The sequence below is a fragment of the Lactuca virosa genome, chromosome 9 (genome assembly GCF_052849685.1).
Source record: "Lactuca virosa cultivar CGN04683 chromosome 9, Lactuca_virosa_CGN04683_v6, whole genome shotgun sequence".
NCBI classification, from domain to species: domain Eukaryota; kingdom Viridiplantae; phylum Streptophyta; class Magnoliopsida; order Asterales; family Asteraceae; genus Lactuca; species Lactuca virosa.
Genome location: NC_136434.1, coordinates 174,008,141 through 174,032,932, shown reverse-complemented (window position 1 = coordinate 174,032,932; position 24,792 = coordinate 174,008,141). Strand labels below are relative to the sequence as shown.

Sequence of the window (24,792 nt, the reverse complement as noted above, 5' to 3'; positions counted from 1 at the left end):
TCTGGGGAAGAACATTGAGTCTTCCGAATAGCAACCTATAAAAATAAAAAAATTTCAAACTTGAAATGATGAGTCCAGTTAAGAATCTCTTTTCCGCATTAACTGGTAGTAAATATAGTCATTCAAATCTCTATGTTAGAAAACATCAGCGGTTTCGACATTGATAAGCATTCCTTTAGCAAGCCCCGTAGCTCGAAAGAACGAAAAAAAGCTGGCAAGGGACTCACTTATGAAACATAGTTGAAAGATGTTTTTATTTTAGATCATTGTTAAGTGGTAAGGATAATGACAAGCTGGCTCTTGGAAGTAACTACAACATACATATATGATGAGAATGACAATAAAAAAAGAAAATAAAGAAAATGGCTAACAATATGAAAATGTTTCAAGATCTAATGTATAGTACTACATCTTTTGGAAAGAAAGAAATATTCTACAGGTAATAACCAATGAAGACTTAGGCCTATCAAGCCAATTTTCCTTGATGAAAGCCCACAGAAGGGCCAAAAATTTAAACCCATCATCAAAGCAAGCTCAAGTCTTCATCTGTAGGACTTTCTTTGATGGTTCATGTAAGTTTAGGTTTTTCATTCGGGCCCTCTTGGGGCACCCTGTAGGCCAATGCGTATAAGCTTGGGCTTTATTAATCTGGCTCATTTGACAACTCAGTACATGGATGTCACGAGTCCATTGACATAGAATATGGAATCTTTTCCACGTAAGTTGGTTGTAAAAAAGCTTGTTTGTTCATATAGGCAGTGTGATTTGGGGATCTTTTGTTTGCTCCGCAAGGTAGCCAGAGCCAACCAGTTTTTCACTAAATAGGTATAAGAGTAGTTGAATTGCAGAAAAGTAGTGCGGAGAACTAGTCAGAATTGGGCCTGCCATCCAATTCGTGAGGTGGATGATCCGCCGAATCTATTGCTGATTTCACCACGATAGATTGGGTAAAACAGTTCTGCAAAGTTTGTTTGTTCATACAGGCAGCGTGGTTATAATAGTTGCTAGCCATGCAATTTGTACGGCATGGCGAGATTCCTCTACCACTTTATAAACTTCAAACTCATAATATTCTTGTTTTTCATAGTTTCTCAACATGAATCTTGAAACTCCCGTAATCCTATCAAAAGACCATACAACTTTTCTCCTAGTCATATTTCATTAAAAATTAGCTCGTACGTGTTTCTTCTTAAAATACTTACACAAGAGGGATCTTAAAATACTTGCACACAAGGAATGAACTCTTAATAAAGCCAACACTTTTTTCATTTGGGATTCATGGTAAATCAAACTAAGAAGATAACTATTCCAAGGATTATTCAGATAACTATTCCAAGGATTATTCAGATGAAAGTGATGGTTTGTTATATGAGATTGTGCCTTCGCATACAAAGTGAGAATGCTTAGACTTAGGGGAGTGGTGCGGTAGAGGGAGTGCGGTTTCGCCACCTAGGCAGCGAACACCGCCCCCTGGGTGTGGTTTGGGTGCGGTTTAGACCGCAGTGTGGTAAAAAATGGCCGCAATTTGTGATTGGGTGGGGAGAATTTGACCGTTTTGTGATTGAGTGGGGAGAAAATTAAAGTTTTTATTTAAATTAATTTTTTTTAAATAAAATGTGGCATCACTCTTTGGGTGTAGCAATGAATCACACTTTTGTGGTAAAAAATGATGTGACACTTATGTGGCAACGAAAGGAGTGCGGTTTCGATGACACCACTCCCTCCAGCCTTATATGATATTGGGCTTAATCACGTGAGCATCCCTCCAGCCTTATATGATATTAGGCTTAATCACGTGAGCGGCTGATGTCATCGGATAGCTGATGTCCTCCTATAAAATGGAAAAATAAATAAAATAAACATTGAGCTCTATAAAGAGAGATTTGATGGTGATAAGAACAAGTACAAACCATGGAGACGATTGACATCTACACCAAATAATAATAAGATCAGTATGGAAGGGTTGTTGTCAGTTCATAAGTATAATTAAGGATGGTCTGCTCGGAATCCCTAAAAAAAAATTATCAAAGAAAGAAAAACAGTCACATTTGGAATATGATAAATATAAAAACTCAAATTTCTCTTACATTATTCAAACCAAAAAGGAAAACTTTAAAACAAAAGAACCTATCTATCGACTATCATGCACCCAACTACTTCTTAAAATACCAAAGAAAGAAGGGAAAATCGAGAGAAAAAAAAAAGTGTGTATAAAAGAATAACTAAACTGAATAAAAAAATTATTAATTTCCTCGGAAACAAGAATTGTTATCTTTATTGTTCCTAGTAGTGACGCTGCCATTATTGTTGTTGTATGTGGTTGTGGTGTTTACAGCGGTGTTTGGATGAGAACCGCCGTCGCTACCACCGCCGCCACCGATAATCGACGAAATCGCCACCGCTAAAGCAGCAGTAAAGTTTGGATTAGTGGCGAGGGCAGTGACGGTGTCAGCCAAAGCGGTGTGCGACGGTTCTTGGTTGTGCAACTGCAACGAAGACAGATCCCCAATTTGCGAGATGATTCCGGCCGCCGTATCCTGTGACAGTTGAAGCCCTGAAAATTTCGACTGGTTGTATAAACCCTGCCCAAATATCTGGGGCAGTAAAGCACCATTTTGACCGGCGAAGTTCTGTTGTTGACCCAGCGGCGGAGATTGAGTGAGGTCTAATGTGACGGTGGGGAACGGGGCGGAGGCGGAGATTGTGGCAATGTTTGAGGAGCACGGGAGGAGAGTCCTTGCTAAAAAATTGGGATTTATGATACCGTCGGAGCTGGGCATGGATCCTGAGAGGAGCATTCTGGCGGCGGAAGAAGTGGTGGAGGACATCGCCATGGCCGCCGGTGGCAAAGGGTGGTTGTGGTTGCCTTCGTAGGTGGTGATCAGAATTGTTCTATCTTCTGCACATCTTTGTACCTGTTCAAACATATTATGAATTTAACTAATTTACTTTTTTTTTTTTTAAATATAAACTCCGAAAAAAACATGCAAAAATAAATTGGTATATGCCTTGCAAATAACGTTAAAATAGTAAAAAAAGTAAATTAATTATCATTTTCAATAAGTTACGGTGTTTGATAGAGATAAAATAAATGCGAAAAAGAAAAAAAAAAAAGTTTTGCTTGGCACTAGTTTTTATTTTAAACAAAAAAAATTATGAATCCAAAAACTATTTTAAAGAGTTTTTCAAAATTTTAGTTTTAAATTTTTAACTAGTTTTACACCTAATTTATAGAAGTATTAAATAAATAACACAAGAGAATTTTACTTGTTTCCTAACGGGGCAACCGACAGCCATGGTGCACCGATAATATGCTCGAGGACATGGATTTCCTTTGGCCATTTTTTGCCCATATTTTCTCCATTGACACCCATCTGTAATCTATAAAAAAAATAAGCAAATAACAATGATGTAGAATTTGATTTTCAAACTATTTTGCACTAATTGTATATTGTAAAAACATATTATGATGGTGATTAACAGGAACGTAGATATAGACACTTTGATAGAATTATTTCAACCAACGGATAATTTAGGTGAAAACAACTTGTACTGATTTTGTTAATAAAAAAACCAACATGAGAGAGTCAACGTTTTCAATGATGATATAGTCCACTACTATTTTTGATGGTGTTCATGTATATGTAGTCTAAAAAGTACGTACCATGGGAGCTTCGGATCGAGCACGAACAGAAACCCTAGCTTTTCGAATGGTTGCTTCAGTAGCTTGATCGATATTACCATCACCATCATTCTTCAAATCATTCAATCTCATGACCTTGTTTGAACAAATCAAAGCCTGCTCAGGGCTCTCTTCTCTCTGATCTTTACCGATGATATTATTAATCGACTTTCGATGAAGTTCATCGGAGGACGATCGGGAATTCTCATCAGTTTCCACCGTTGTTGGATCTGCTAAACCAATAAACGGGATCTCTCCTCCTCCATCAATGTTAGGTTTACGATATTCATCGAGATTTTTTTCTTGTTTTTGTCGAATCACCTTCGTCAGGAGTGTATTGTAATTCAGATTTGCTTGATTCAACTTTTGTTTTAATCGTTGATTCTCGCTTTTCTCTTCTTCTAGTTGTTGTATGTAATGATGTATCACCTCGTTCTTTGTTCGTTTAGAATTAATCAGAGACATTCCATCATCGGAAACGGAATGATCGTTGCTTGTGCTTCGAGTAAGAAGATGCAAACCAGTCTGTATAGTTCACAATTCGATTCGATTAAATAGCAAAACCAGAAATTTTAAAAAGGGAACACTACTCCTAAGTCCTAATCAACTAATCATTGCATATGATTCCTACTTCAAAAACAAAAACAGATCTGTGAATGTCAAAATCAACACGGATTAATCGGATTCATTCTGAATTAATGTTAAAATCTATACCCATTCATGTTTGAAAACGGTCTGATTACGAGTAACAAGGATGAGATACTAAAATCGTAAACTTACGTTGATATTACGATGAAGATGATCGGAAGTATCACAGTCGAACTTTGACTGTTCATCTACATCCTTTCTATCGGCAAAGAAATCCATCATCTGTTTATTCTGATCATCAGACGCAGTTCCGGTGAGGTTGACTGGAAATTGAATGGTGGTGGGTGAATGAGAAGAAGAAGCGGTGGTGTTTCCGGCGGAGTCTGCTTCGGCGTCCATTTACGGTTGTTGAATATCGGAGTTTTCCGTGTGTCTGAGAGCGTGGAATTAACAGAGTGATGAGATCTGAATCAAAGGAGAGTCCACTTGGCCATTTATGAAGATATGAAGATTGAAGAGGAAGGAGAGAGAAAATGGAGTCTTCGAATAAGCAGTGGACTCGGCAACAAAAATGGATATCAGGTTATGACTCCTGACTAAAAACAAAAATATGGTGAATCTGAGTGTTTCCATTTTCTAGATTTTTATTTAAGAAAGTCATGGGATTTGATTTTGTTTTTTTGTGCATTTACTTTTCAAAATTTGATTTTAATGTATTTATGTTTGCATCAATATTATTTTTTTTATAAGTAAAAGAATAAGTAAATATTAATTTTATTCAATTTATATTTACAAAATAATATTTAAACTTAATATTAAAAAAAATATATAAATTTAATATTTTTAATAAAAATTCAATTATAAACCAACTAATCTATACTTAAGGATAATCATAAACATCACAGTTTTATTATGGAAATTTAACAAATAATTATCATTCTTATAATATCACAAATTAACAATCAATTTTCAACTATAGTCGGTTACATATTACTAAAAGTTTTAAAATTGCTCATTTACACGACTTTTTATTTAATAAACATATATTTCAAAATTTCAAAATCTTTTAGAATTTCAAATTAGTTCTTAAAACTATGAAATTATTCCTAAAATTATTAGTTTTTTTAAAGTTTTTTGAAATAGAATTATATTAAAAAAAAGTTGTTTTTTTAAGGTTTTCAAGTTTGTTGTGGCATAATTTCGCAATTTAAAATTTGTCTAATTATTAAATTAATGGCATTTTTTATGACTGTTGAGAAAAAAAATTACCTTATTAAATACTATATCATAAAGTATTATTTTTTAAATATTCCTTATATAGATAACAAATCATATTATTTAATTACAAACTAATACCATTGACTATTAAACATTATTTGAAACAGGTTCCTAAAACTTGACTTGAAATAAGTTTGTTTTGTGGTCAAAATATATGAGAGGAAGAGGGAGTTTTTGTTTTATTGCTTGTAGAGGAAGGGAGTATATTGTTACACGTGGCAAGTAGGACCCACAAGCATTTGTAGGTCCAGAGTGGAAGATTGACGAAAATTGCTTCCGAGATTTGTCAAAGATGAGCTTAACTCGTTCCCTAAAATTTCACCGCCCCAAATACCCCGGCGTTTCCGCTTCACGACGGGGTTAGTAGGATAAATTTCACAAAGTTTTACTTTACCCCCCTAAGTTTCTTACTGACTATAAATTCATCCATTTTCTATTTAGCCAAAAATGTCAAGCTATACTTTATCGTAAACTTATTGCAAAGTGCGGCCCAATGGCTAAGCATGTGCACATCAAACAATAAATATGAATTAAGTTTAACAAACAATAACAATAACGAAATCTAAGTCCAACAAGAATGGAGATAACGAGAGGTAAAAGATAGGTAACAAACAGCTTTAAAAAAAACGAAAGAACAAATTATAATACTGTTAGCCATTAGAAATAATCTCATGTATAATAAGCACCATTCTGGCATTCCACCATGAAAGAATAAAGAAATAAACGAATAATCAAATAAACTAAATAGACAATGGTTACTGGTAATGGTTAAAAGGAGAAGACAAGTACACGTGATAAAGCTGAAAATGAAAGGTTTTTTGTATATTATACGATACATATATATAGTGGAAACAAATACTAGCAATAAAGAATGAACTAGACACTAGCCATAAAGCACATAACGTATACAAGCATACAACAAATATGGAACAATAATCAAACTCATAGGACTACAAGCTCATGCCGACCTGAAAGGACTACAAGTATAGACAAATTTCAAACTAAAAGGTAGCTACTATATACTTTATTAACTCCTACTCTATTACCCTTTTCTTATGTCTTCACATCTTTCTATCAGATGTAATGTCCTCACAAAGTGCCAATTTCTTCAAGTAAAACACCACATTATCTTTCCACCCCCTTCTCGCGCGTCCTGTCCTCCTCTTACCATCTATGGTAATCATCTCCGCCCTTCTAATTGCGACAATCGATAATTTCCTCCACACATGTCCGAACATTGTAATCTTTTTTTCCCTCTCGTTGATCGGTACCACTCCTAATAAAGTTATAATTGTTGTGTTCATTACCCGGTCCAATAAGGTCCTACCACTGGTCCACTGCAACATTCTCATTTCCGTGACCTCCATTTTCCTTTCATGTGATTTCTTGGTTGGCCAACATTCAGATCCATAAACATCCTAAGGTCCAAAGTGATCAGAAGATTACTCAAATCCATCCTAAGGTCTTAGAGTTGCTTATACTCTATGAATCTCAAGACAAAAGGACTAAAGGGCTAAAATCTCACCTAACACCCAAGACTAAGAAAGAATATGAATAAAATAAGGAACTTTATGTCTTACAATGATAGAGAAGTGTCCATAAGGTTGAATCTTGAGCTGGAAAGGACTCTTCCAAGCACTACAAGCTTACTTCATGTTCAAGGATCTCACAAAAACACCGAACTTTCTTTAGGGACCAACAAGGGGTCAGGGTTTCGTTATGAGGGAGTGGAGGTTGAGAATAAGATAAACCCTAAAAGTTAGCACCATAATATAGGGCTCAAGGCATGAGACATAGGTTTTTATGTTGTGACGGCTTCATGTTGATAGTTTCATTTTATTTACTTCTTTTTCTAGTTTATTTTAGCAAATTTCATCTCATTTTAGTTAGTCCCCATGCATATTTTCTCTTTTTGTTATTTTCCACCTTTATCAAGTACTTTTCAATCTTTTGAGTTTAATTGCAGTACTTTTCAAAGACTATTCAAGAAGGAGGAATGCGAGAATGCGGGACCTTGAAGCTGGAAGCTTGCAGTGTGTTTGTGGACTCCAGCATAGAGCAATTTGGCTTGGATTGCAAAAAAAAAGAAGGCAAATGGGCTAACTTGGATGTGATGTGACATCCTCTAATTTTCAAAACCAATTAAAACTTTTCTTTACGCTTTAAAAATCATTTGTTTATATTTACGAAAAATCCTAGTACAAAAGATCATTTTGATTACAAATGTTTGTTTCCAGAATGCTAAAACCCTAAGGATGTCATAATCAATACATATACATAAGTTACAGCATAAAGACCTGATGGTCCTGAATACTATTGCAGGTTGTCTCTTAAACACTCAGCATCCTAATCAAGTTCCAGTAGCTTAAGCCTTGATACCTGTGATGCATATAAACTGAGTGGGTCGGGTTGAAAAACTTGGTGAGATATATAGGGATTTCAATTCAACAATATTGATATGATAATATTCATTAATTATCAGACCTGAAAAACCAACTGTTACAATACAATATCCATATAGGCTTACATTTCCTACATATCCATTCCTACCGATCCTCACAGATCCTGGTCCATGCTTATCAGGGAGCAATTATCTCACTTGATGAACCGTTAAAAGGTTTGAATATGCGGCTAAGGGCTTCCTTGGCAAGTGTAAGTCATAAAGGCATATGAGCCATCAGAGTATTTGATGAATATGGTATCCCATTTCATCCACGTCTGTGAGTAATGAGCTCACACTAACAACGTAATTCACAAGAATGTCTAAAATGATCAAGTGTTGTCACCTACTATGAGAGGTGACCATACATACCGTTATAGTTGCGTGATCTGGACCCACCATTTCTGGTTATCCAAGAAAAGTACTATAATGTATTCCCGTAAGGAGCTACAATACATCAACACCTGAAAGTGTCACAGAACATAATTTTGCTCTTCGTTCCTAGCTTACACACATTCTCCTAATGAGACTACTTGTAACACCCGGAATCCAGAAGGCCAATTAAGGAAAGAAAAACCCCAAATCAAAAAGGCAACTCTCCGAGTCCAAGGGGGGATAACTCGACGAGTAGGAGCAAGTTTGGGATGCGGGTGGAGGGACCTACTCGATGAGTTGGGAGGACCAACTCGGCGATTTGGTCTGGGTTTGGGAAACCCTAAATCCGGGTTTTTGTACCCTATTTAAGCATCCTAATCCCCACCTTTCAGCCTCATTTCCAGCCTCCATTGTCCAAACCCTAGATCTTGAACCCCTAATGCTATAGTGAGCCATTTTGAGTGTTCTTGTGAGTGTTGAAGCTTGGGATGGAAGGAGAAGCTTGGGGAATCAAGAAGAAGCTAATAGATCCAGAAACACCACTTCATTTCCATCACTTTCTGGTAATCAAGTCTCAAACTTGACTAGTAGTTGATTAGATCTCTACCTTAGCATCTTTATGTGGTTTTTGGTCCAAATGATATAACTCTTGGGATTTGTACATCCCAAGTGAGGAACACTTTAGATCTAGTGTCTAGAGGGACTCTCATGGCATAAAGGTGCCAACTTTATGGCCATGGAAATCCCATGCAACCTCTAAGCCTCTATTTTGGCCTTTTTAGCTCCAAAGGGCCATGCATGTGGATAAAGCGTGAAGCTTTACGTGATTTTCTTGCCCCCAGAGTCCAGATCTACAACCCCATGGGTTATCTTGCAGTTTTGGTGAAGTTTGGATTAAGACCTTGACCTTTTTGGGTTAGGGTTTGAGCTTAATCCCTTTAGGAGAGGTATTAATGGGTAAAGTTGGAAACTTTACCCTTATAGTAGCATTTCCAGCCTAGACTCGGAGTATAGAGTGTAGATTTGAAGGATAAGGGCTTAATGCATAAAGAAGAGCTAACAGACTAGAGAACTCGACGAGTTCATGGAGTAACTCGACGAGTTGGCTTGGAAATGTCTCGATCCGGAAAAGGAAGAACTCGCCGAGTTGGGTGTAAACTCGATGAGTTGGGTCACGATACATCGATTCAGATTAACATAGGAACTCGACGAGTTAGGAGATAACTCGACGAGTTGAGTCAACTCGGAGCGTTGACTTTGACCAAGGTTGACCTAGTTTGACTTTTGAGGGCATTTTGGACTAAGTGTTATTTTGGTTTTGATAGATCGGGGAGCCGAAGGATTAGCAGTTCGGGGAATTGCAAGTTAGCAGGTTTGAGGATTATCTGCAGGACTTCAACAGTGCAAGGTGAGTCTCCTCACTGTTTGCATGGGTCTACGGCCATAATGTCGGACCATTTAGTTTATGCATGGTAGGAAGACTTGGGGGTTAGCCCTAGGCATTGTATGATGGTATGTTATTTCGGACTAAGGTCCGATGCCGGGCGATGCCCGAGGAATGTTTGCATGTTATATTATACTTGTTGTCTGCGTGATACTTGTATGTGCCTGGTAGGGAGGTGAGTGTGGGCGAGGTCCCGTATCTCATCACTAGCTGAGTATGGACGGGGTTCCATATCTCATCCATAGCAGAGTAGGGTCGGGGTCCGTGATAAGAGAGAAGTGAGTGTGGGCAGGGGCCCATATCTCACTATCAGCAGGAGTGTGGACGGGGTTCCATGACTCATCAGTAGCAGGACAGGGGCGGGGCCCAAGATAGGCAAAGACTTAGGACAGGAATTACATCTAGAGTATGTTTCTTTATGTGATAGTATGATTATGTGATATTGTTGTATGCGTATAGCGGGCGAGGCCTAGAGACAGGCGGGGCCTAAGAGAAACAAATTTGTATGTCGAGCGGGGCCTGATGCCGGGCGGGGCCCGATGTCGGATAGAGTCTGATGCCGGGCTGGGGCCCAGTATATGTGGTTATGCGTATGATATGTGGTAGTATGGGGAATTCACTAAGCTTCGTGCTTACGGTTTACAGTTTTGGTTTCAGGTACTTCTAGTTGCAAAGAGAAGAGCTCGGGATGACTGCATCGCACACACCATTACGTTTAGCCTGGTATGTTTACTCTAATGTTTTGATATAAGATTTGGATACAGTGTTTTGACATGATGTTTTGAGATAATACCACTTATATTTTATGTGATGATTGGATGACTATGATTTTATAATGATTTAAAACGAAAATTTTGGACTGTATTTTTGGGATGTTTCACTACTCAATATCAAACTTAATAGAACTAGGTATCTTCCATAAATCTAAGTTTATTCCTAGACTAGATTACAATGCATGTAACTAACTTCTAATACTAACTCTATTCTTGGGCTACACTAACATATCTTTAGTGTGTATATATATACACACACTAGGTGTGTACCCGCGCAATGCTACGGGACACTTTTTTTTTCAACACGTGATTTCACATTTTTTTGGTTCCCTCGGGCGAAGTTGAAGAGCCAAATTTATAACAAAATTTCACTTCTAAAAAAACCGAAAAAACAAATCGATTATAACTAAAACCAATTTTCCTATAACCGGTTTTTTTTTTAAAAAAACCAATTTTATTTTAACCGTTGTTTGTGTACATCTAGCGCTAGCTTTTGGCCGATTTCATATTTTTGTAAGTGTATATTGAATGTTTAAACATAGATGTGTTTTTAAAGTTTAATTGCACTAAGCCACTATTAACCACAAAAAGGCTAATTAGAAAGTCCAATCTAAAGCTCATAACTATTGTATTAAGCCCCTATTTACTAAGCATCAAGGAATAATAACCATTTTAAGTAGTAAAATTCAAATAATCCAAAAAAATCAATGAGCATGTGAACATTAAAATCCACTCAAATCAATAGTTAAACAAACCTATAAAAAGTCAAATAGTAAAAAGGGTTCAACAATTTACAAATCAGTAGGTAATGTAAAACTAATTATCAATAAATAACCAAGTCAAGTTAAGAAATAAAAACCAATGAACAGAAATTAAAATCAAATTTGTACAATTGATATAAAACAGAACAAATATATATATATATATATATATATATATATATATATATATATATATATATATATATATATATAGGGGATAGGGAATATACATTACAGCCCCACCTAAGCTTAGGTACTAAACCTCTAAAATATATCGTTTTAACTTGCTAAATATATCCGGTTTGGTTTCACTTAGTACATATACAATCCTCCATAACATTTCTTTCTTTCATTATCGTTTTACCATCTCTGTTTTCTTTCCTCCATTATCGTTTATTACTTCACCCAAGTGAACATTACTAAACCCTAAACATAAACCCTAAACCCTAAACCCCCTAAACCCTAAACCCATAAACCCTAAACCCTAAACCTAAACCCTAAACCCTAAACCCTAAACCCTAATCCCTAAACCTAAACCTAAACCCTAAACCCTAAACCCTAAACCTAAACCTAAACCCTAAACCCTAAACCATAAACCCTAAACCATATTGTGTCGATCTTGAATTTACATCTTGAAGTATTAATCGTGAATCCATTAACCGTAATCTTTATATAGTAAAACAATGTATTTTCAAGAGGTTTAGTACCTAAGCTTAGTTGGGGCTGTAATGTATATTCCCTTTTCCCTATATATAAATAACCAAGTCAAGTTAAGAAATAAAAACCAATGAACATAAATTAAAATCAAATTTGTACAATTGATATAAAACAGAACAAATATATATATATATATATATATATATATATATATATATATATATATAGGTAAAGTGAATATGGGGCTGTAATATACATAGCTTAGGTATGGAACCGCACTAAGTGACGTCGTTTTATTAAAAGATCAATTTATCATGCTCTTCCGGTATTATGATTTCGTTCCTAACCTTTGTATCTCTTACTTGAGTTTCGCTATATCCCTGTTTCACAAGAAACCAAATTTGATCGTATCCCATTATTATTCGTTGTTAATGCTCTTCTCCCTCAATTCTTTTGTACCCAAATCGACATATACCTTCATCCCAATCGTACTGGTCGTTCAAGAAACAAACAGTTGATATCTTCCTTGATTGTTTGAACGTTTCCTTAATGTCTTCACCATTTTCAATGTAAGCTGATGCTTTTCTCCTTCGATTCTTCTTTGTTGTTGTTTTTCTTCCCCAAATTGATATCCATCTCTTTTTGGTATTTTACAACAGGTTTTTTTTTTTAATTTTTAGAACAACTTCTTCCGTGATAGTTATTATAAACATTCAGTTCTCAAGTCTCGTTTATTTTGTCTGTATATTGGAAATATTATAATGATTTTTTATTTTATAGTTATTGTTTTCATTGATATGCATATAAGGTGTTTGTTGAAATGCCCATCGAGTTTGGTCAACAAAATTATGTGCAGAAGGGTATAATCTATATCGACTTGCTTCAAGATACATCTTTTTCTACATTTTTATATTAGGTTCTAACCAAATTTGGTTCTTCAGGTGGTTTTATCCATGATTTTGTTGCTTGATGATGGCACCACTTTTGTTCAGGCCTTCATGTTCTTTTGACAACTATTCTACTTTGATAGATGCTTAATTTTTCTTTTAAACATACATTTATCGAACGTTTAAATATATTAAAGAGGTATAGTTTAGTGTGTTGCCATTTCACATAATGTCTATGTAATCTTTTATGTTAATATAAAAATATATGTTGTCTGATGTTAGTTGTATTAATCTTAAATATATAAAAAATATGTTGGACAGGACAAATTTGGCCTTATAAAAAATGTATTGGACAGATTTTTGAAGTAACAACTAAGAAATGTTTAAGTCAACTTGAATATGCAAATCTCGACACCAAAAAAAACATGTTGTTTGATTGTTTTTACCCTTGCTTTTTCCTTCACAAGTGGCATTAGAAACCCAAAAATTATAGGCTCTTTTTTGTTTACTTTTTGCTTATTATTTTACTATTTTCTCAAGCAAAAAAAATATCTTTTAGCTACTCTACACATACATGATACAAGAAAATAACATTATACTTTCCTTTATGTGTTAACAGCCTACAAGTAAAGAAAGACAAGCCCTAACACATGGGTTCTGAAGTCAAGGTTTCTAGCAATGGAAAGCGGTCAGTATGAACGACTAGCAAACAATTTCAACAGATATTTTGGTGCGAGTAGAAGGATAAGATGTATATTAAGAAAGAGATGTCAAGAGAAGTCACTTAATTGTAGATTCCTACTATGTCAAAGGAAAATTCCTTATGCAAACTTTTCTATTGATCAAGTAGTTAGATATTTTAGCTACTCTAAATGTAACTTTCTTTATTGTAAGAGTTTCGATACATCAAATGAATTTTGGTTTGTAATTTTTATTCCATTTATTGAAGATGGGTACTATTAACATTTATTTATAATAGCAACGTACTTCATTTTTTTTTACCAGTAACAACAAATTTTTTACTGGTAATTGCAATATAGTTTTCACAATCTTGGATGGCACAACAAACTCGAAAATCCAAGAAAAACCCAAATCATTGTGAACTTAAATTCAACATGCAATTGATTTTTTGTTTAAATAGCCCAACCAACTCTGGAAATTCAATTGATTCCATGTTTCAATTGTTAACTTTATTGAATAACAAATTGGCGTCAAGAAGTTCCCAGGGAGACACGTGCTTTTCTCTTTCATTGATGTCGTCCCTTTCCTTTATTGTGGAATATAAAGTAATTGCCACCGTTTCTTATATTAATTTGTTGTAGGCAATAAGTTGAGCACTTATATTTCGGAAAACATAGCATAATTCAAGAACCAACAAACTTATCTTCATTAATAGCAACATAATTATAATTTTAACATATAATTGCAACATATTTTTTCCATAACTGACTTCATTCCAAAATAATATTGCTAGTATTCTAAATAGAAACCATCCAAAACAAATAAAATAAACTTCATAATATCCAAAATCTGCAACCATCCAAAATAGAAAACAGAAAAAACGACACCACCTTGTCATTGTTTATCTTGTAATGATTCGTCAACCTGACACGTCAAAAATTAAATAAATAATCAATATAATTATAAGACTAGGAAAATCATGAAAAATTAAATAATTATTATAAGAACCTTTCTTTTTGAACAACTAGTAGCATAATGACCCAATCCTTGGCAATAAGAGCATGTTCGTTTCTTCGGCAATTCTAAAGACGACTTAAGTCTGCTTGCATTTTTAGGACGCCCGTTCGTATTAGTTGGACCAAGAGGATCTCGGACAGATAACTGAGGTGTCATATCTACTTGTGTAATTCCCACACAAGAACCTTGAGATACATTCTCAAATGCTATAGGTTTTCTTCGAATCATTTGATCGTCTAAAAGACTTATCAATAGCATATTGATTTTTTGTATCTCTGAAGGGGATTCTCTTGTTTGTTCAATTAATTTAGTAAAATTTGAACGAACACACCATAAAATGTAATCGCTGACCCCATTTTCATTATTGATTTCTTCGAGTCCAATACTACCATTACCCACCTTGTACCTAGCCTTAAGGGTCCACCAAGGTAATATATAGTGACTCGGAAGTGTTTCAACATGTCTCTTCTTCAACACATACAAGATATGCTTAGCACACGAACAAGTGACATTTACTTGATTCAACGAACAAAATGTAACAATTCGCCAATATGCTTTATCAGTGTTTAGTTGCCCAACTCGATATTTCATTTCCTCCGCACTTTTGCTTAAAGTCTCATGAGTTAAATTGTTGTTGGCTTCTATCCATTATTTTTTAAAAATCTCAAATATCTTTCTAGTATAACACTCGCCTGCTTTAGCTTCAATTGGATGCACAGTAGAAAGAATCGCCTTCGAATTCATAGTCTTGAAGTCTTCATCTTCTTCGGCGGCCCTTCGACACTCAACTGCTTTGTCATATTGTACTATAAATTCATTTAACATGGTTTTTGAATTAACAAATCCATCAAAATATGAATTTATACTTTCACTTCGTCCACTTGTTGTCATACCAGCCAAGAAAATATCTTTCAAGAAGGCTTTAACCCAATGTATTCGTTGGTTATACATTTCACTTAACCAACAATTATTGTCCAAATTATACTTACCACGTATAACTTCCCACTTGGTTTCAAATTCTTCGATTGTGTTACTGTTTACCCATTCTCCATATGTTTCTTTAAAATCACTATAACGGGCAACAAAAGATTGAAGGTGTTCACGCTCATGCTTTTTAATATGTCATGCACAAAAGCGATGGTGAGTGTTTGGGAACACCTTTTTGATTGAATTACCCATTGCCTTGTCTTGATCCGTTATTATTGCCTTCGGAAATTTGTTGAACATGCATTTTAGAAAGTGCTCAAATAACCAAACGAATATTTCTTCTTTTTCATTTTCTAGTAATGCACCACCAAAAAGTATAGACTGGCCATGATGGTTAACACCAACAAAAGGAGCAAATGACATCTTAAACTTGTTTGTCATGTAAGTAACATCAAACACAACAACGTCTCCAAATTTAGTGTATGCATCTCTTGATCTTCCATCAGCCCACAAAATATTTCTAGGAGACCCATCATCACACAAATCAACAGCAAAATAGTGATCACTGTCCATTAGCGTTTTATCTTGCAAATGTTTGATGAGTCCATAGAATTCCTTACCTCTATATTGTTTTCGTTGTTGGGCTAACACATCGGCACATTGTTTTGAAGTAACATCAGATTCATTTTGAGTTTTCATAGCATTAACAGCCTTTCTAATTTGACAAGGCTTCAACCCGGCTTGACCAAGTTCCACCATTAGAGATTTACATGCAACCGAGCGGTGGAACCTCCCATGCGATCGATGCTTCATGACCTTTGTAGGCGTCAGGCTCAACTCATGATTGTATGTATCATTAAAAACATCCACAAACCATTTCCCATCTTTTTGTTTTGAAATCCGAAGCATTGCTTTGCACCCGGTCCGTACATTTCTACGTCGTTTTTTCTCATTTCCACCGTTCAATCTTTTGAAACCTTCTTTGTTGCATACATATATCTTCCTATAATGCTCATTAGTTGTCTTATTTTTGTATTTCCAATGAATCCGTATACCAAATACATGTGAATACGCATATTGGTTATAAAAGTCATATGCATCGTTACGTGTATCAAAAACCTTTCCCATAATAATTTCATCATTACCTTCATCTTCGTTGCATTCGACATTCATATCAACATCATTTACTTTCTCAAATTCAGATGTTGAGTCCAACAAACCATTTGCATAAGTATCTTGATTTGTATGTGTTTCAGATGACTGGTCTGCTACTTCGTCCTCAAAATTCATGATTTTACTTGTGCCCTATACAAATAAAAGGAAACTTATATTTCATATAAATAATTTGGTATATATAATTCATGCAATGCCTACATGTATGTGTTTTATGTGATTAGTAGCATATATATTCATTTACTATTCATGAGAAGCTTAAACTTTAATAAACATATAACAATTTTTAATAGCCTCTTCTTAGACATCACTAATCGAAACTAATAAAAAACTATTTATTATACCTTGAACCCACCAAAGGCAATTTAATACCCAATGAACAACACCAAAGAAATTTAAAAGTTAGTGCGTAAAGACCTCCAATAGAATTACGATTACCTGTTTGAAAGCATGTGCATGAAAAATCTAATTGAATTTTGATATCCTGTTCTTGGAGACCACAAATCGACTTTCAATTTTGTTCCGTCATTGACTAATCAATAAGTACATACTTCTTAAATAGCTGCCGATTTTGTTTTCTGTAATGTGAACTGTATGATTGGGATGAAGGTATATGTCGATTAGGTAAAGAAGAATTGCGAGAGAAGAGTAGTAACAACGAATAATAATGGGATACGATCGAATTTGGTTTCTTGTGAAAAGGGGATATAGCGAAAATCAAGTAAGAGATACAAAGGTTTGGAACGAAATCATAATACGGGAAAAGCATGATAAATTGATCTTTTAATAAAACGACGTCACTTAGTGCGGTTCCATACCTAAGTTATGTATATTACAGCCCCATATTCACTTTTCTCATATATATATATATATATATATATATATATATATATATATAAACTGCATTCAAATTACGTTTCATATATGTAAACATAATTTTCAAACTTTCATAGAGATATGCAATCCCTAAAAATCAACTAATCATAATCCTTCAACTTACAAATATCGATTCCCTATTGTTCTCTTCTTCATTGGAGTCTTCGAACCTATCATTCAAGGATTTTTCTGCATCTCTGCAAAATACCAAAGGTATATCACTTTATTCAATCAATTTGGTAGTATACAACAAATAAGTTTTACTGCTTTATGTTTTTGTTATCTACAAAACAATATCCTACTTTATTGATTTCTTTTTCACCTTCTGTTACTGTTACTGATTTATGCTTCTGTTACTATTATTCTTCTCCTTCTGTTACTTTTTTTTTAAGAATTTAATATTCATATATCCTCCTGCTTTTATGGATATTATTTCCGACGATTGTTTCATTCTTGTGTCTAGATACAGAAAAATTTATTGGTTATGTGATTACTTTTATTGTATATGTAAATGTAAATGCTACAAAGTAATGGTTTATATTAAATTTTATGTACGAATTGGGGAATAGAGGGTCAAGTTATATGTAATAAATATTTCTTGAATGTGCATGTCTTTATGCAGGTGGAATTTTTTCACACTAAAATCTGAGCTTAGGAACTATTTTCATACAACATTTTTATTATTTTAATCCAACCAATTCATTTAAAAAAAACATGTTGTTTATGAACATGAAATTTATATGTTGTAATGCTTTACAAGAGGAAAGTAATATAACGTTTATGTTAACAATTCACACATTTCTTGTGGATTATCTCATAAATCACTTTTTTATTCTGGATACAAAGGTCTAAATATAAGAATCTACAAGATGTGAAGGTGCGCATATGACAATTGGTTCATTATGTATTTACAGGTTGTAATTTCAGTCTGACAAAAAGAATCTGATGGACATTCCTTTTAAATATGGGTATTTCTCAATTGACTTCAAAGCCTATTTTCTTGAAAATTATTAAATTTTAATATTTTATGAGATTTGATTGTCTGCCAACATGGGAATGAAATAGGTGTTGGTTCCCCATTTTATGTTGAGCGTAGTCTTTATTAACTTTTGTGAATTTGTATCCCGCTAAAGTTGCTAGAATGAAGCAAATTGTTCTGGTGAGCTTCATTGGTGGAGCATATACTAATCACTCTTTAAATAGCTTGGGAAGCGGGGATATAATGATTTATGATTCGTTTAACCTTTTTCTTTTTCTTACTCAAGAAAATGTTTATTGTTTTGCTTTTGTAGTTTTATGATTTTGAAACTGATCATGTTTAATTAACTTACGTTTTTAAGAATATGATATAGTTTTTTTTTTTTTTTTATGTGTGATTCGATCTTGGTTGTAGGTTTGGAAGAAAAAGGTTGAACAATATCTAGCAGACTTTAGGATTCCACACACAGTTGTAGCATTCCATCATGCCTTCAGCATGTCCATGTTGCTATATTTTAGGGTTAAGACTAGAAATTTTGTTTTAATTCGCAAGGTAAGGCTAAAATAACAATGTACTTTCAAAACACATTGTTATTTTAGCCTTATCCATCATGCCCTCAACATGTACATATTGCTTATTTTTTTCACATTTTCTTTGTTGGTGCGAATGCCATATTGTAGATTGAGAACTACCAAGGAGATCTTAAGATTGAGAGGTGATTGATAATATTCAGCCTCTAATCACCAATTATCAAACCAAATTCTATACATGTTGATGTATAGTCTGCTATTAAGGATTCAAATTTACCGAATGCCATTTATAAAAGATCTTCTCCTCTTTTTTTTGTTTTTTTTAAATTGCTTATAGTTTTACTTTAGACTAAATTTTGGCCCTTTGATATAGTTGCTTCTAATTGTACTTTAAACTAATAAGTTTGGGTTTGACAAAATGTCTGATTCAAAGTTATTTAAGATATTATTGGAAATATTATAATAAAAAATAGAAAATTGTTTTCATATAATTGGTATAGAATTTGGTATATTTATTGTAATTTTTTATTTTATTTTTATTAGTTAAAGTCCAATTACAATGGGCAGTTTTGAATTGAAAGACTGCCTTCATATGGAATTTGAGCACAACAAAAGCATGTATCATCTTAAATAAGTGATCATTCGGAATATATCTACAAAATTAATGTATATCGATTTTTTTTGTCAGACAACTATTAACCTTATATGAAAGGTAAATCAAGAAAATCAATTTCTTATTTATTTATATTAATCAGATGAATATTGTGAACAAAAAAACCACCTAATATTTAACATTTTTTGAACTTCGAAATTTCATGTTTTTATTCGGTGAAAATTTTGACAATTACCTGATAATGTCTTCACTGTCAAGGACTTGCAATTTTTTGCTTTTGACGTCTTCCGGCTACCATTTTCAATTTGATAATTCCTGCAAATTAAACACAGGTAAGTGTATTTATGTAAATACTTATATTTTGTTAAAATAACGAAGGAGGAACAATTCTTGGTGTTTCAGGTTGAATCTTACCATCGTCATATGGCGTACGTTGATTGGTTCGGTACATATCTTCTTTCAACGTCGTACTTTCTAGATTTCATCACTCCGGTCCAACCGATATCACATTCAATTTCAAAAGTTGGTCCTTCTAATTTGTAATCGATGACAATCATGTGCAAAAAGGGTTTAACCGAATGCATTTGAAATGTCATCAGTAGATGTCTCTACATCCGATGATATTTGATTGAGGAAGGCGCACATACAGGTTGCTATGAAAAACGTAGATGGAAGAATGACGGGCTTTGGTGCCGGAAAAGGAGACCACCGATAGTGTTAGGGAAAAAATGGTATTTATGATTCATCGGGTGGGTTTATGGGGGATAAGTGGGTAGGTGGGATTATTTGGATGGTTAAAGGTTTTTTTATATATAATTTGATAATTTAATAATATGGAAAATGAGTAAACATCTTATTGTAAATTAATCTTTTTACATTTAGAACAAAATTTCAACTTAAATAACTCATGCATTTATGTAAAATCACTATGACATGTATATATAATCGTTAATGTAAGAAGTATACAAAGAAATGTGTAGAATAATAAAAATAAAGTTATGCAAATATAATATTAGTGATTGTATTTTTATACTCCAAATGTTATTAAAGTACAAAATTATTATTAATTTTTAATTATTTTTTTATTATTAGTAAAAAAACTTTATTCTTAATTTTTATTAGTAATTTGTTATACTTTTTCATATATTTTTATTATAACTTAATTTTGTAATTTGTCGTATATCACTGTTCATTACTTGTTGTGGTTGTTTTATTTTATATTTAATATATTTCATTATATAATATCATCATTTTTTATTAATTTACACCTAAATAATGACCCATTTATCTTAAAAAAATAATTTCACATATTTATTTCAATCAATTGTTATAAAGTTACATAACAATCACATAACTCTCTTAGTTAATAACTTTTTGAAAATAACTGATTAATAATTATGATTTTTAACTATCGAAATTCGTTGTATTTTGTAACTATGGTTGTCACGGGTTATAATTAATTATATCATTAAGTAATCGTCAAACAACTATGATTTCATAATTTCAACCGATCATTATTCATTTTGAATTTACCGACAAAACATTTATATTAATTAATTATTAAAACTTTTAATTATCATTGTTCAATAATGAATTTATAATTTAATTAAAGTTATTTTTAATTTTTTCACCCGTGGTGTCCACGGGTTATAACCTAGTATATATATATATATATATATATATATATATATATATATATATATATATATATATATATATATATATATATATATATATGCTGAAAGAAACTAATATTGAAGAAAAAAACAAAAAATCCCTCAAAATTACAAATAGACCGGGTGATTAGTAGGGATGCAGAGCAAGTACTCAACAAATTTCAACTCTTGTCCCGTCCAAATCCGAGAACAATTTCTCAATTGATCGAACATTGTGCCCATCTCTATTAAGTCTAGTACACTGCGACGATTGACTTTTCATTAAAAATTCATTGACGGTGAATTAAAAGGGAACATAAATATAACTGCACCCATATATTTTTATATCAATCTCTATAATGTGAAATTCAACTTCAATTACCACGCATAAATGGTGATATAAAACGCTAGACAAGGGAGATAGATGGGAAGGAAGAAATATAAAGAGAAGTTTATCAAAATTTAGGGTATGTTTATGGAAATTTTTTTGTAAACGGGATAGGGGATATTAGGTTTCAAAATATTAGATAACTTATGGCATCCTTATTTATAGAATTCGCTTGATTTATGGAATCAATGGTTCTAAAATTTAAATAACCTTACATATTAAACAGACACTAATCTGAAGGTAAGAATGTTATATATACGGTAATGATTTCTAGCCATGATTATTAGTATTTGCATGAGAGGTTTGTAAATAAGGCTCTAACTTTTGTACCTTTTAAATTTCAAGAAATGATGAATATGTTTTATAAGATAGTTAATATATATATATATATATATATATATATATATATTCCATACAGAGTATTAGGTATTATTATTCATTTATCTTCTCAACAATGCTATTTCTAATATTATTATATAATATTATCTATTTATCCTAACATAAAATAGAATCATATTTGATTCGCACATAGCACGTTATATATATATATATATATATATATATATATATATATATATATATATATATATATATATATATATATATATCCTAACATATAATCCAAGCAATAAGCATATAATTCACATACGATTTTCAACTGATATTTAAATATTTTAATTAATACTTGTATTAAATCATGTTCATGAAAGAGACTATGCACTCACTTGATAGAGGTGGATGACTGATGATTTCGGCAGCGCTTCGCTTCGTACTTTCAAAAGACCTAGACGCATAAAGCCTTAGTCTAGATCCTGGTGATTGTAATAATTATAGTCCAGATTCCTTACTAAGCTCAATATCTACATCAAGATCTATCAAGTAAGGATCAACACAACATAATAGTTTGGAGGCAGGACCATTTCGACATATAGCCTTTCTGAAATCAACAACCAAGCCAACATGGCCATTGTAGACACCTCTCCCGTAAGTAGAGCGATCGATATTTTGACACGGAATTACTAATAAATCTTATTTATAAATTAACAAGGACGACTATGAATATAAATATAAATTACACAAAAATAATGTTGAGTGTAATTTAACTCATAGGGATTTCCTAGACAAAAGTCCGAAAATTATGTTGGCAGAACTCTGGCCTGCTAGCTACTAGATGTTGGGCTCTCAGGGGCCTCAGGGCTTCGTCAGATACTTAAAACTAAGGGAAAATGGGGTTAGAATCGAAGGGAATCGAGAGAGTGAGTTGAGATGGTGTGAATGTTGAATGAAGGGTTGCTGCCTTTTTTAGGCTGTAAATCGATATGTGCGTCGTGCATCTAACCTGCATGTCGCGTATTTGGTAGGGGTAGGTGGCGTGGCTTCGTTCATTGCCTGACACGTGGAGAAAATCCGGTGGTCCGCGTGTGTAACATCCCAAATTTCGAGTCCAAAAATTTCATTTTAATCAACTGATTATAAAAGCATTCATAAGAAAACCACATAAAATATATCATTTCGTAAATCAATATATCATGTCTGAAAACCCAAGTCATAAAATAGCATCATGTCAGAGTACAAACCCAGAATATCTCAAGTGCGGAAAATCAATGCGAGTGTGTATGATGTGCTGCTACCGCGCCAGCTCCTTCCCCTTCGCTGAAGAGGTACCTGAAACCAAAACTATAAACTGTAAGCACAAAGCTTAGTGAGTTTCCCCCATCGTACCACATACCATACAATCATATAGCATACATACTGTCGGGCAATTCTGGGGTGCCCGACCTACCCGGTACGGCCATTATGGGGTGCCGACCTACCCGTACGGCCATTCTGGGTGCCGACCTACCCGTGTCAAGCCATTCTGGGGTGCTGACCTACCCGTGTCAAGCCGTTCTGGGGTGCTGACCTACCCATCGGTCCTAACAACCGAACCTCGGGGACTATTCCACCCCTTATTGCTACTATCACATATATCATAACACAAACATACTATCAGACATATTTGGGGTATCCGAACTACCCTTCGGTCCTAACAACCGAACTTGGGGACTATTCCCTTCCTACTACCACTATCACATATAACATATCATGCCAGCATATCAACATATCATCACATACTGTCAGACATATCTGTGGTGCCTGACCTACCCTTCGGTCCTAACAACCGAACTCTACTACTATCACATATAACATATCATGCTAGCATATAACATATCAGGTAGTAGCAAACCTGGATGATATCACGAAGACAATCATCCAACATACAACTCCTACTGGTGGGCCGACATTGTAGCCGTAGACCCACCGCTACTGGAAGGTAACTCACCTCGTACGAGTAGCTGCTGATAATCTGTGCGGGAAATCTCTGTCTGCTGCTGCTCCGGAAATCCTCCGGCTATAATCCCCACAAAACACTCAGTCAGAAACTGATATCTACTCTTGGGGTAAAAATGACTATTTTACCCCTGACCAAGTCCAAGTCAAATTCAAAGTCAAAGTCAACTTCCAGTTGGCCTGACTCGCCGAGTTGGGCCGTCAACTCGTCGAGTCCCTAACCTTTTAACTGTCCTCATCCACGTCTCTACTCGTCGAGTTTAGAAATAGCTCGACGAGTTCTCTTTCTATATGAGCATCGAATGAACCTTCATCCGACTCGTCGAGTTGCATGAACAACTCGTCGAGTTCATCCCCATCCTAAGAAACAGTCTTGTCCTCGACTCGCTGAGTTGTATGAACAACTCGTCGAGTTCATTTTCAAGCGTTGGGAGATTGCCTTGGACTCGCCGAGTATGTTCATGCACTCGTCGAGTCCTATGAACTCCAGGACTATGGCTTAGCCCAATACGTTGGGTCACTCCATTGGACCCTCTAAAAACCTTTCCAGCACTCCACTAGGTCTCTTTGACCCATAACAGAAAAGGGAAGTCTAGCCTCGGACTCGCCGAGTCCCAAGAACGACTCGCCGAGTCGATACAGTCCAAGTCTTATTTCTTCGATTTCTGGTGTACAACTCTTGTCCAAATGATAGATCTAGGTCCCTAAACTCGATCTAGCACGTAAAGTTACGAACT

The 24,792-nt window shown here is 34.2% G+C and overlaps 3 protein-coding genes across 4 annotated transcripts; all 3 read right to left on the bottom strand.

Moving 5' to 3' along the window:
• Positions 1-2,047: 2,047 nt before the first annotated feature.
• On the bottom strand, positions 2,048-4,867 carry LOC145138138 (WRKY transcription factor 6-like). Its single transcript, XM_079072277.1, has 4 exons — positions 4,463-4,867; positions 3,665-4,207; positions 3,268-3,381; positions 2,048-2,915 (listed from the first exon to the last, which is right to left on the bottom strand). The coding sequence occupies exons 1-4, from the start codon at positions 4,667-4,669 to the stop codon at positions 2,244-2,246; spliced, it is 1,536 nt and encodes a 511-aa protein (XP_078928403.1). The 5' UTR covers positions 4,670-4,867; the 3' UTR covers positions 2,048-2,243.
• Positions 4,868-14,295: 9,428 nt separating this feature from the next.
• On the bottom strand, positions 14,296-20,395 carry LOC145136235 (protein FAR1-RELATED SEQUENCE 5-like). 2 transcript variants are annotated; one of them, XM_079070405.1, is made up of 5 exons: positions 20,096-20,395; positions 19,917-19,996; positions 17,684-17,756; positions 14,575-16,815; positions 14,296-14,490 (listed from the first exon to the last, which is right to left on the bottom strand). In XM_079070405.1, the coding sequence occupies exon 4, from the start codon at positions 16,798-16,800 to the stop codon at positions 15,706-15,708; it is 1,095 nt and encodes a 364-aa protein (XP_078926531.1). In that variant the 5' UTR covers positions 16,801-16,815; positions 17,684-17,756; positions 19,917-19,996; positions 20,096-20,395; the 3' UTR covers positions 14,296-14,490; positions 14,575-15,705. The 2 variants fall into 2 exon arrangements, with proteins under 2 accessions (XP_078926531.1, XP_078926532.1); XM_079070406.1 differs by lacking the exon at positions 17,684-17,756.
• Positions 14,461-15,534, bottom strand: LOC145140026 (protein FAR1-RELATED SEQUENCE 9-like). Its single transcript, XM_079073649.1, has 4 exons — positions 15,477-15,534; positions 15,276-15,389; positions 14,575-15,224; positions 14,461-14,490 (listed from the first exon to the last, which is right to left on the bottom strand). The coding sequence occupies exons 1-4, from the start codon at positions 15,532-15,534 to the stop codon at positions 14,461-14,463; spliced, it is 852 nt and encodes a 283-aa protein (XP_078929775.1).
• Positions 20,396-24,792: the final 4,397 nt, after the last annotated feature.